This window comes from Pelodiscus sinensis, chromosome 14 (genome assembly GCF_049634645.1).
Source record: "Pelodiscus sinensis isolate JC-2024 chromosome 14, ASM4963464v1, whole genome shotgun sequence".
Classification (NCBI taxonomy): domain Eukaryota; kingdom Metazoa; phylum Chordata; order Testudines; family Trionychidae; genus Pelodiscus; species Pelodiscus sinensis.
Window position 1 is genome coordinate 17392072 of NC_134724.1, and position 13331 is coordinate 17405402.

At 40.5% G+C, this 13331-nt stretch overlaps 1 protein-coding gene across 9 annotated transcripts in view; it reads left to right on the forward strand.

The window, feature by feature from the left end:
- Positions 1–13331, forward strand: part of ARNT2 (aryl hydrocarbon receptor nuclear translocator 2) — a 174826-nt gene that overhangs the window by 47328 nt on the left and 114167 nt on the right. For 2 of the 9 annotated variants that reach the window (XM_075897103.1, XM_075897104.1), the window contains exons 3-5: positions 3873–3920; positions 9258–9302; positions 9414–9458. In XM_075897103.1, the coding sequence (XP_075753218.1) occupies positions 3873–3920; positions 9258–9302; positions 9414–9458 (138 nt within the window). Of the gene's footprint in view, positions 1–1267; positions 1290–3366; positions 3423–3872; positions 3921–9257; positions 9303–9413; positions 9459–13331 lie in introns of those variants that run through there. The other 7 variants (XM_075897105.1, XM_075897106.1, XM_075897107.1 and 4 more) reach the window with 5 other exon arrangements.

Genomic DNA, 13331 nt, shown 5'->3' on the forward strand with positions numbered 1-13331 from the left:
TGTGGAAGCTGTTTTCTATACATATGACTTGCAGTTTTAACTCCAAAGAGTTTACAGTTTAAGAAATTTAGCTCTATCTAGCTGAATAAAAAGTTGCCTGACAAGTTTTGTTTGTTCTATAGGGGGTAGTCCAGGACTGAGAGAGGGGCTGGATCTGGCTTGCCTAACACTTTGATCTGATCCATAGCTATTTATATCCTGGTGCTCATGTAACTGAATTTCCAGGCAGTGGGGCAGGTAGCAGGAGCCTATTTAAATGGTGCTGGAGCTGCAATCCCTTTGCTGTGTTTTTAATTCAAAGCCTCCAGTCCCAGACAACTCTGGGAGGAGGCTAGTTCCCAGCCCCACCCCTTCCTCTTCAGGCCCTGCCTCTCCTGGGGGTGGAGCTGGCCCATGACCACGTACCAAAACTCATTAAGTGGACCCCCCTGCGAAAATTATTGCCCAACTCTGGAATTAGTCCTATGAGTAAAGGCTGCAAGATCAAGCCCTGAATACAGTTATGAAACTTTGCCTGTTTTAATACAGGTTGGATCTCCCTGCTTCAGCACCTTTGGGACTTGACTGGTCCTAGATGAGGAATTTTGCTGGACCAGGAGAGGTCATTTCTGGCTCCCCGCTGCTGGGCGCCCACCTCCTGTCCTGCCACCCTATGGGGCATCCCAGCTTCCCTGGCAGCCCAGCTAGATCATGTGCCAGCCCTCTTCCCCTCCCCTCCCCCCCCCGCCCGTAGCCCAGCTGAGACAGGCAGGCCAGCTGGGTTGCATGTGCTGGCCTTCCCATCTCCCCTCCCCTGGCCCAGCTGAGCCACGGCCCAGCTGGACAGTGAGTCAGACTCTGCCCTTCTCCCCCACCTCCTGGAGTACGCCAGGACTCTCTGATCCTGCTGGACCGTGGATGTTGCTGGACCAGAGAGTTGCAGTTTATAGAGGTGCAACCTATAGTAATAAACTGAACCAAACATCATAAAGCTGCAACATTATGCTGTTGGGAAGATCCAGCTCTCAACACCCATTCTGAGTGTGTTTTGGCTGGGATCTGGGAAAGCCCACTGATGGAAGACACCCTACAAGCGGAATGATTGAAGGAGCTACATTAAATAATCTCTCTCTGTTGGTTTCCCGCAGGGCACGAGATTTGCAGCACCTGTAGTAAATCTTGCTTGTCTCCAGTTGCCAATGAGGTTAAGGAAAGATTTGCTGTATAGCCAGCAGTCCTACAGTTGACTCTTCATAGACTGACCCCTGTGCCTGTTTGGAATTCTTTTGACTTCAGTGGCACCAGCATAGGTGAAAAGAGCCAAATAAATTGCAGGGACAGGATTGCAGTAGAATTTCAACAAGGTAGCATGTCCGTTGGGGGATAATTCTAACATGCAGCTGGTCTGAGCAAATTCAGACTCTTTGGCAAGCGCCTGACTGAAGGCAGCATTGGTATGGTATATCAGGCCATGAATTAGCCATAGCCAATATCTCTGTACAGCTAGTCTCACTGGCCACTGGAGGTCACTGTTGCTCCATAAAAATACATCTGAAAGGCTCTTCATTATGTAGAAAATGATTCTGAAAAGAACTTAGTAACGATCAGTAGAGCGCAACGTAATTTTCAATGTAAACATCAATGATGAAATCAGACGTCAACCAACTTAAATACAAAAACCACATTATTTTTCTATGAGACCTTTTGAGAAAGTGGTTTCCTGACCACTTCCTTTAGAAGTGAACAGTCACTCTTACCATCAGGAAGTATTAATGTGTCTTTTCTAATGAGATTTTCAGTTCCTGTGGTTATTTTCTGCTTTTGTTCCATTTGTAAATAGATTATTGTCCTCCAAAGAAATAATTGAAAGGGCATATGGTCATTTATATCAAAACTAAGTAGAGTGTAGTAAGGTATCTGATGGAGTCTGGCCCTCATATTATGTGGTGGTTCATTTACATTTCGTGTTTTTATTCTGAAAGAAGTTATTCTATGCCAACACTCATTGGCTATGTCTAGACTGCAACCCTCTTTCAAAAGAGGCTTTTTTGAAAGATACTTTTGAAAAAGCCTCTTTTGAAAAAGAGCATCTAGACTACAACCAGTACTTTTGAAAAAGCAAGCTGCTTTTTCAAAAGAGAGCACCCAGGCAGTCTGGATGCTGTCTTTCGAAAAAGCACATTTTGCATTACATAGCTCCTTTTTTCGAAAGAGCACTTTTGAAAAAAGGTGTTCTTCCTCGTAAAATGAGGTTTTCTGTGGTTGAAAAAACTGCCGCATTCTTTTGATTTACTTTCGAAAGAACGCAGCAGCAGTCTAGATGCAGGGGTAGTTTTTTCGGAAAAAGGCCACTTCTTTCGAAAAAATGCTGTAGTCTAGACACACCCATTGTGTTCTACTCTCAATGTTTTAAGTTTTGTATTTTAAAAAATCTAGTTTTTTTTTAAATTCAGTAAAACATTTTTTAATATGAAGACCTATTCTTTGCAGTTTTCTTTTGCCTTATCATAAAGAACTTGAGGGTATATGAAACCCAGAATTTCTATAAATCTTATTGCAGTTGGAAATTTCAGAAAACTTAGAAGTATTTGTGTTGTCAAACAAAAAGAGTAAAAAAAAACAAACAAAAAACCAAAACCCAACAGTGATTGAAAACAGTGATAATGGAATGTGTACCATGGGTAAGAGCCTTATGTTGAGCCTCAATCAAATCTCACTTAGATTTGTGTTAACTGGGTCTGATTATTAGTATAAATAAAGTTACATCTATAAAATCATTGTGCAATCAGAAGTAGGGATATAAGCAACTAGTCGACTACCTGATAAAGCCTAGGTTTATCAAGTAGTCCAGTCAACTAGTTGGTTCCTCTCATTGCCTCTGTAACAGAGACACTAAGTGGGGGGACAGGAAGCAGTGCTGGGGGAATCCGGCTCCCCCCAGCACCATCTCGGGGAAGGGCAGGGGAGGCACAGGTCCAACAGGGAATCCATGCTAGTGGGAACCAAAGCAGTCCCCACTGGTACCGGGACCCCTACTGCTGCGCCTCTTTTGAAATGTACAAGAGCCATGGGCGACTCTTGTACATTTCAAAGGCAGAGGCACAGCAGAGGGCCCTCCCCTTATCAACTAATCGAGTAGTCGATGGAAATTCCATCGACTACTCAATTAGCTGATTAGTCAACATTTAACATCCCTAATCGGAAGCAGGCCCCTGATGTCTCATTATACCACAGGTTCCCCATTGGTAACACGAGGATAGCAATGCTTGCCACTCTTTATAAAGTATAGGAAAATAGAGATGTAAAATAGCCTTTTAAGAAATAGGGTTTGTCGTGGCTAAAAGTCACTAAATCATTTCAATCTAGCCTAGGTCTATAGTGATTGAAAGTCATCACCATCTCATGTATGAAAGAAGCTGGAGATCTTGGTTTCTAACAGAAAGGTAACAAACCACCACAGATACAATCAATAGGGACTAGTTGGTAGCCAGTTTTAGCAAAGAGGCCATGAAATGACTGGGTGTAGAGATTGACCTACTGCTCCCTCTCATGCTTTTACATGTGAACTCTAATGACCTGGGCACAAGGGTGTGAGCAGGACAGTGCAGGGAGGTCTGTCTGACTATTGCCCCACCTGTATTATTTGGATAACAGAGTACTTCATTATGCATGGGCTTAACCCAAGGCCAGTGAAATACATGTACATGGAAAGATTCCCATTGGTATTTAGTGGGCTTTGGATGAGGCTTGAAGGCATCTGATCCTGCACATTTAAAAAAAAAAACTGCGTTCATTTAATAAAAAAATGGCAAAGTTATAGATTTTTTTGTTGATAGAATGTTAACTCTTGCCTTAAAAATGATTACTTATTAACAACAATTTTGCTTTTTCAGAATGGACTTTGATGATGAAGATGGGGAAGGTCCCAGCAAATTTTCAAGGTGAGCTTTTGTACATACGTGGCTAAATTATTGGCTTTTTCGACGCAGAAAGACAATTAGCAAACTATTAATATTGACAAAGTTACAGTCACATAGGCCAAAGTGAGTTTGGTTCTCCCAGTGCTAACAGATTGGCTTGAACTTCTGTGTTGGCAAATTAGGCATATCGTAGATGAGTAGATTGTCATTTGATCCAAGCCCACAGTGTGTCAAGCCCTTCAGGAGCTATTTGATAAGCAATTTTTTTCCAGATTAATCTGCTTACTATAGTTGTCAGTTTATGACACTGAGAACGGATTCTGTATCATAATGTGAAATATTACATTTATCACAGAAATAATTTCAGATGAGGAAATTTGTGATTTAGTTACAATATTCCATCTTTGAGAGATGAGCTCTTGCTATTCTTGATTGCTGAAATTGTCTTTCTGCCACTGAAAATAAGTTTTCTATTGACTGAGTTTTATATAGATTATGATAGTTGAGATTTTTAGATTGGTAATTAAAATATACTGCCAGATCTTCTTTTAAATATTATGTATCTTTAGCAGAAACATAATAGCAAAGCATTCTAGAATAGAATGTTTAATATTCCAGTAAAGTCAGAATAAAGGTTAAGTGACATTCCCATCATTCATTTTTCATTTCACTTTTGGTTACATTGTTTTCAATTTCCCATTAGAAAAATAAGGGAAACATCTTGGCTACGTCTACACTGGCCTCTTTTACGAAAGGGGCATGCTAATTTTAAACTTCGTAATAGGGAAATCCGCGGGGGATTTAAATATCCCCTGCGGGATTTAAATAAAGATGTCCGCCGCTTTTTTCCGGCTTGGGGAAAAGCCGGAAAAAAGCGTCTAGACTGGCCCGATCCTCCGGAATAAAGCCCTTTTCCGGAGGATCTCTTATTCCTACTTCAAAGCATGCCCCTTTCGTAAAAGGGGCCAGTGTAGACGTAGCCCTTGTATCCTTAGAAGATGCCTCTATTCTTACTCACATGGCAGTTGGAACCATGATAGCAGCCATGTGTAATTGCAGTTGTCACTGACAGTGCTCTAGTGTGGTTTTCCTGCCTAGTGTTGACATGCTATTGTATTAGAACCAAGTTCTAAAACCAAATCATGACTGACTTAGGCCGTGTCTTCACTTGCCACGCCAGAGAGAGATCTTCTGGTGTTTGATTTAGAGAGTCTAGTTAAGACCTGCTAAATTGAATGCTGAAGGTGACTTTAGTCAGTGCCAGTACTCCTTCGGTCAGTGTTTGCTCCTGTTGTCCTTCCCTGTCCCCCCCCCCCCCCCCCCGAGAAGACAGCACCAATCTCTGCTTGAGGTAAGCCAACTCCAGCTATGTATTTTACGTAGCTAGAGTTGAGTACCTAAATCCCATCTTCCAAGTCTAGAGTATGTTTGTCCTTAGTAAGGTCATCAGAAATTCAATTCGGAAGCTCTCTTTAGCTAGTGCTGTTCTCTGAAAGTATATCCCAGACCACCTTTTTTAATGGTATTTTAAAAATGTGTGCTTCATAAACATGAAGTGCCTCAGTGAGCAGCTACAGAAGTAAAATAGTATACTGAGCTCATTGGAGCATCCAGGTATCTGTTCATGTGTGAAACTGTAGGGTTTTGTGGGCATAATGTGTTGTGAGCAATACACAAGAAGTCATTCTTCCACGCTACTCTGTGCTGATTAGGTATCAGTTGGAGTATTGTGCCCAGTTCTGGGCACCGCATTTCGAGAAGGATGTGGAGAAATTGGAGAGGGTCCAGAGAAGAGCAAGAAGAATGATTAAAGGTCCAGAGAACATGACCTGTGAAGGAAGGCTGACAGAATTGGGTTTTAGTTTGGAAAAGAGAAGATTGAGGGAGGGACATGATAGCAGTTTTCAGATATCTAAAAGGGTGTCATAAGGAAGAAGGAGAAAACTTGTTCATCTTGGCCTCTGAGGATAGAACAAGAAGCAATGGGCTTAAACTGCAGCAAGGGAGGTTTAGGTTGGACGTTAGGAAAAAGTTCCTAACTGTCAGGGTTAAACACTGGAATAAATTGCCCAGGGTGGTTGTGGAATCTCCATCTCTGGAGATATTTAAGAGTAGGTTAGATAAATGTCTATCAGGGATGGTCTAGACAGTACTGGGTCCTGCCATGAGGGCAGGGGACTGGACCCGATGACCTCTCGAGGTCCCTTCCAGTCCTAGTATTCTATCATTCTATGATAGTGGTGCATATGCACTTTGCATGACATCACCCATTGACAGAGTCTTTGAAAATTTGGCCCTGTGGATCCTATTTTTATTTTTGTTGGAGCCAAACTCTTATCTAACATAAAATTCAGGTGCTTATGGATCTGAAAAGACAACTTGGTGCTTAATTGTTTAATGAACCAGCATCTTAAATTGTGCTGATTGTGGAGAAAATGAAACTTATATTTTGTTTTCAAATATTAGCATATGCTATTTAGAGGTCCAAGCACTCCCCATTGAACCTTTCCTTTCCCTTCATGTTTTCAGGACATCCCAGAAGGCAAAGTGTAATAGAGGACGTAGCATTTTCTCTTGTAGCCCATACAAAATAAGGGCCCAGTGCTGAGATTATTGACATTAGTTGTGGCTACAGAATCAAACATTAAGGCAAAAGGCATCACTTCAGTCCTATTTTAGCTCTCTTTTGAGGATTTAAATATGACTCAGGGAAAAAAGGAAATGTGACTGTAAGACTGGAGAAAAAAATAGGTAGGCAGGCTCAAGGGAAAATTTAGACCCTACAAATACTTTTAATTAACTTTAAAAACAATGACTACTTCAAGTTGACGTTTTTAAGTTTAAAAAATAAAGTGGTTATTTATGCTGTCCTTTTCATGGAAGTTTTAAAGGGTTACACACAATAATAAGGTATGACACCTTTGTATTTTTCATGTCAAAGCAGCAATTATAATATAGAATATCTGATTGGCTTTAATGCTCTTTATTTTCAGAAAAGCCTTTAGCACTGTTACTGAGTTCTTGACAACCCATAGTTTTGGGGTTTATTTGTCTCAACTTTTCAAAAAGTAAACGTTCATTGGGACCATATATTTTGACCCCCCCACCCCCACTAGGATCTTCTTTTAGATATTGCTTTATTTCTTGTCCGCACTTGGAAATAAGGATTCCAAATGATGGATATATATTTAAGAAAGAAAAGAGAGAAAAATTGTGACATTTATAAGTAATGTTTTATGCTCCTACTGCCTTTTGGAGAACACTACAAAAAGGATGACGTCTTAGCTCCATTTAAGACAGAGGTGAAACTCCTAATGACTTCAGCTGCATTGAGATTTTACCAAAAATATTAGTCTGATTTAATATATAATATATAGCATGATATAATTTATTGTACATTTTTACTACCAGATTAACCATATTTCAGTCCTTTCATATAAAAGAAAAATAAGTTTTGCTGCCTGTATTTGACACTTGAGCATAAAACTCTACTTGTCTCAAGAATTCACACCTAGTAGGCTTCTGTACAGTTATGCTGTATTTCTTTACACAGTCCTCGATTTATCCATCCAGATCTTTTTTTTAAGACACTGTATGTAAAACTGGTGCATTTTCACCAACTGAAGATCTGTCCCCGTGTGTGTAATCCCATGAATATAGCCAGATTTCAGGAGGCAGGGGGTGTTTCTAGTGACTTCAGCAGAGGATCATAGCCCCACACATGAGCATTAGCCACCACCTTTATGCAGGATGATGCTCTGTTTTGCTTATGATGTAAAAGCAGAATTGCACTTTGAAGGAGGGCATTAGAAGGGAACCAGATGTGGAAGGCAACTGGAACAAACTAAAAAGCTCATAGATCTGCACTGACCCATGTGTGTGTTAACGCCTTTATTTGCCTAAATATATATATATATATATATATATATATATATATATATATATATAGGCTGTGGAGTTGAGAGGCTATCTTATGCAACTTTTTTTTTTGTTCTGCATATTTGGATCTTCATAACAGTGAAGTACACTATAGTTGTAGTATAAGGATTGCATATTAACAACATTCTATTAGAGAAATATTCTTTCCAGATAATCAAGTTTGAATCGGATTCACTGAAATGAAGATCTGCGCTTTTAAATTGCTCAGGCAATAAACAGAAAAGATGCCTGTTGAAGTATGATTGATGTATAACCGGTAGTAAAACATGAATACTTCTGTTTGCATAGTAGGTTTTAGACTTCTATCCTCTGTAGGCTGCAGCTACTAAAATGAAACAATTATACACACTTCAGGGAGGTTAGTATTAAGGATGTTAAAATGCAGTTAATTGACTAGTCAATGAAATTTCCAAGACTAGTTGACAGCCACTTCCCCATTTCTCCTTTGAAATGTACAAGGCTCTTGTACATTTCAGAAGAGGAATGCAGAACTCAGCCTGCGGCCAGTGGGAAGTCTCGCTGACTCTGGGCTGCATGCGGCCTGCCTACTTTAAAATGCACAAGAGTCCCCAACGGGGACTCCCCAGCTGATCCTGAGTTCTGGAGAAATGCTGCAGGGAGCCCGGGATTAGCTGGGAGTCCCCAGCTGACCCTGGGCTCCATGGCAGCTGCCCCTTTGAAATGTGCGCAGGCTTCCTTTTAAAAGGGCAGCTGCTGCACAGCTGATCCTCTGCATGATTCAAAGGGGCAGCCCTGGAGCCCAGGGTCAGCTGGGGACTTCCCAGCTGATCCTGGGCTCCCTGCGGCATTTCTCCAGAATACTGACCTACACCAGCTGAGGATCTGGCCCTAGATCTCATAACAAATACTTGGTGGAGTCCTCAGCTTTGTGCCAGTATTAAAGCTTTGTGCAAAGATCTCCATAAAATAATGACCTGCGTTTGGATGGGTCTTTATCGTTCCACAATTTGTATGTGTTATCAATGCCGTCTACTGAGTGCCATACATAGTGGATGCAGCATGCTGAAGATATCCCTACTATTGCTGTGCAACCAGGAAATTTCATGGCTTATTGTTAAAAACAGATTAATAGTTTTTTCTCTAATGAGTTTTCTTTATAACTTTCTCAAACAATAAACAAATGAGCTTTAAGATGTTAAGTGAAACCAGAGGGGCATATTTTGATCTTCTTCATATTAATACATCAAAAGTGAACGTTTTTAGCCACAGGTTCCTGAGAGTTCAGAAAGTTTCATGAGAGTTCCCTTTTCCTTTCTTTTCTATCATTCCCATTGTATCATGCTTCTCTGTAATTCATCGTAATTTGCACTTGAAATTGTTGTCTTCGCCTTCTACTTTGTATTGACTTTCTAGTTTTGCATAAGCCTTTTGAATTTACGTACCATGTTTTGTTTATAGGTATGATGATGATCAAATCTCTGGTGATAAGGAAAAATTTGCAAGGTAGGCGTGTTCTGTAGAGATCTTCTGCTGAGAGAAAAGAGGGGGATAGTCGTATCCAGAAATTCTCAGTCTGTGCGCCTTAGCTTAGAGAGCTGGTTATTTTGTTTCTAGGTGGGAAGATGATCAAAGTACTGCTGACGCAGAGAGGATGGCCAGGTAGGAAAAAGGAAAATCCCGTTTGGACCCTTTTATTTTACATGATACCATTCTGGCTGATCACAGATCAGTAAGGTTCGCTTATCTAAAGCCTGATCCAAAGCCCACTAAAGTCAATAGGAGACTTTCGAACCACTGTTGATTTCAGGGACTTGGATCAGCCTCTTAGTACCCAAATTTAATATCCTACAAACATTTTAAAAAACAAACAGCTAGGAATTATAAATCCCAGGGCTCCATCTTTTTAAATTGTTCATTAATGTAAGTTTCCAGGATCAGACCTTTTATAACAGAAGTGTGTTCCCTCTTGCTATCTATTCAGCTCAGATTGAGTGAGTTTCAGGACAGCGTCAGATATGTTTGTTCAGCCCTTTTGCTAATATATGGATTAATGTAATATTTTAAAACTTTTATAATAATACGTAACATGAAATGTTGGATTTTTGTCAGTTTCCATGCAGGGGTTTGGTTACTTTGTGTGATTGTTTTTAACTATGCAGGGTGGTTGCAGCTATATCAGTACCAGGATATTAGAGAGACAAGGTGGGTGAGGCAGTCTCTTTTACTGGACAAACTTCTGCTGGTGTGAGAGACAAGCTTTCAAGCTTACACAGAGCTCTACTATCTAATCTATCTCTCTAATATCATGGGATCAACATAGCTATCTCCTCTCACAGACAGTCGAGAATCTGAAACACGTGCACCATTAAAGAACATGATAAACAAAAAGGAAAGGTTGTTATTTACTGAACCAATAAGGAGTGCTATTGCAGTATGCTTGTTTAAATTGTATACAAATTGGTGCTTTAATCATAAAGGCCTTATTGACATCAGTGGGAATTGTGAATGTGGAGAGAGAACCGTATAACACACATTGATTCTGTTAGTGACTCCAACATGTAAAACCTACATATGATACCCTTTACATAGAATCATAGAACACTAGAACTGGAAGGGACCTTGAGAGGTCATCGAAAGCAGTTCCCTGCCCTCATGGCAGGACCAACACCATCTGATCATCCCTGATAGATGCTTATCTAACCTGCTCTTAAAGTTATGATCCAGACTCCATTATGATGCGCATGGTACAAATCTTTTATAGTCAAAGCCCCTGTACTAGAAAACTTCACATTCATTGAGGTTTGCTTTTATGTGCAAAAAATCATTTAATCTCGCCAGCAAACGTTAAGGGCCCAGAAAGGGGGAGGAAGGGCTCCGTGGAGATGAGAAGTAAACACTCAGACCAAGCCACAGACCCAGTAAGGTCCATTCTTTAGTAATAGTACCCACATGGCAATAAATCATAGCTTCCCAGAAGTGTATCTTAGCACTGCCAAGATAGAGCTCAGTGAATCCTGTTGGAAGATGCTGAGGAAGACTAAGTATTGCCAGTCTATCGCAATAAGCAGCCCTCATGCTAACCTGTTTTCTCTCTGAACTAGGCCAGATCTGCAGATGCATTGAGAACTTGTTCCCCCACTGAAACAAGTAGGAAGTGCAGGTGCTCAGCACCTCAACAGGTTTAGGAATTCTGAATTGCAAAATGCAAGCTGTGCTGTATCCATCCCTGCAGTACACAGTGCTAACTGCATTCATGTACCTCCCTAGTCATTGGTCAGCATCTCATAGGACCAGCTAGAGATGTAGTCAGAGCGTACTCTCAGTATGTATGAGCAATTTCTCGGTAGCTCCAATATCCAAACCATCCTGCTGTGTTAGGAACAGAGAGAAACCACACTTCGTTCTAGGAAACCTCACACTAACAATGATGGGATATTTGAAGGTATTCACAGTAGCCTTGTTAAGGCAGATGCACTAGGATTTGGTTGATTTATGTGCAACTTACATAGTTCTAGTGCCATTTTCTTACAGGGTTTTTTTTTCCAACATTCAGGATGATCCCTTTACCTTGAGTATCCTTCCACTTGACTGATTTGCCCAACAAAGTAGAAAATTGGCAACCTGCCCTTCTCTCTCAACCTCATTGACCAATGCCTAGAGAATGCTTGGGCTTACCACACTGAGAGCCAGAGCACAGACACATTGTGGCAGTCCTACAGGTTGACCTTCCATAGATCTTGAATATGATACCTACTAAAGTAGGGGTCTGCAACCTATGGCTCTAGAGCCAAATATAGCTCAGTACGGCACCAAATATGGCTCTTTTGTCATTCCCAAAATACACACAACTTTTTAAATTAAAATGAAAAATGTAATTCAAAATTTTGAAAACGCGTAATTGCTCATGTCAAGATGGTCTTTTTTATTTGTTCTGTTTCACCTTTAATAGTTCCTTTTAACAACCATCCATCCTCTCCACTCATTGGGGATCATGTATATTCTCTTTTTATCTGATTGATCAAGAATTTTTTTCATCATCATATACAATAGAAAACTCTGTGACCCGCTAACAGTAAAATGGTGAAGAGAAAGAAAGATGAAAAGTACCGAAATTTTCAAAAGGAGTGGACAGACTTTTATGCATTTGTGGAAAGGTCTGGATCTCCACATGGTCTCATTTGTAGTGACTGTCCTCAAGCAAAATCAAATTTAGAACAGCATTTCATGACAAAACTTTCAGCGTTTGCTATAAGTACCCCAAGGGTGACAAGCAAAAAAAAAGCCTGCAAGGAGCTGCAGCGAAAAATGAACATTGGATAAAATAGCCTGCTGGCATGGTCAAAAAAAGTGGAAGCTTAAACTGCTCAAGCTTTGCGGGCTCATACAGCATTATTCAAGACAGGAAGCCTTTCATTGATGTAGATTACATGAAGAGTTGCATGCTAAAAATTGGTCATGAACTATTTGACGAGTTTCACAACAAGGACACAATCTTACAGAAAATTCAAGATATGCCGTTATCAACAAAACCAGTTTATGACAGAGCTGTGGAAATGTTCCTTGTTGAATTGATGGGCCAAATGCAGAATTTGAGTACAACAACTTATTTTTGGTTTGCTTTGGATGAGACAACTGATATGTGACATTATCAGTTGTGTATTCTGGAAATGCTATACATGAAGAAATGATTGCAATATTACCGATGAAAAATTGAACAAGGGACGAAGACATCCTTAAAAGTGTGATGGACTTTGTAAATGAGAAAGAAATACAGTTGGATAATCTTGTGTCTGTGTATGGACGGTGTATGTTTATGGCCAGTGTACCTAGCATGGTCAGAAAATTCAGGGGATTCCTTAATCTTTTGTTAGAACAGCTGGACTGGCCACTTTTGAACTTTTATTGCATTGTGCATCAGGAAGCACTTTAGTTCCACAAGATTGTGCACAAACTCAGAAATGTAATGGGGCTGGTCATTCCCATTTTGAATTGGATTTTTGCCCTAGCCCTTTATCATTTCAGTCACTGCTCGAGGAGATAGTAGATCTGGGCATTCAGAATCTGATTCACACAGCAATGTTCGCTGGTTATCCTGTGGCAGAGTTTTGTCTCTTTTTGCCTCCTGCCACTTTTGGATAGCAAGGGTCTCAAACATACTGAACTTTCTGACTGTGACTTGTTGCTCAAGTTTTACTATCTCATCAACATTACTGCTCATTTGAATGAGTTGAACCTTAAGGGTGTGTGTAGACTACAGGGTTTTTTCGACAAAAGTGGACTTTTGTCGACAAAACTATACCTGCGTCTTTACTACCGCTGAGTTCTGTTGACATAACATCAATAGAACTTGGCAGTTTTGTCTACGGTGGTAAACCTCATTCTACGAGGAATAACGCTTTTTGTCGACAGAAGGCATTATTGCATCTACACTGTCCTTTGTGTCTACACTCTCGTGTCGACAAAGTGACTTGCTTTGTCGACAGAACTGGATGTAGTCTAACGCTCTTTGTCGACAGAAGCTTTGTCAACAAA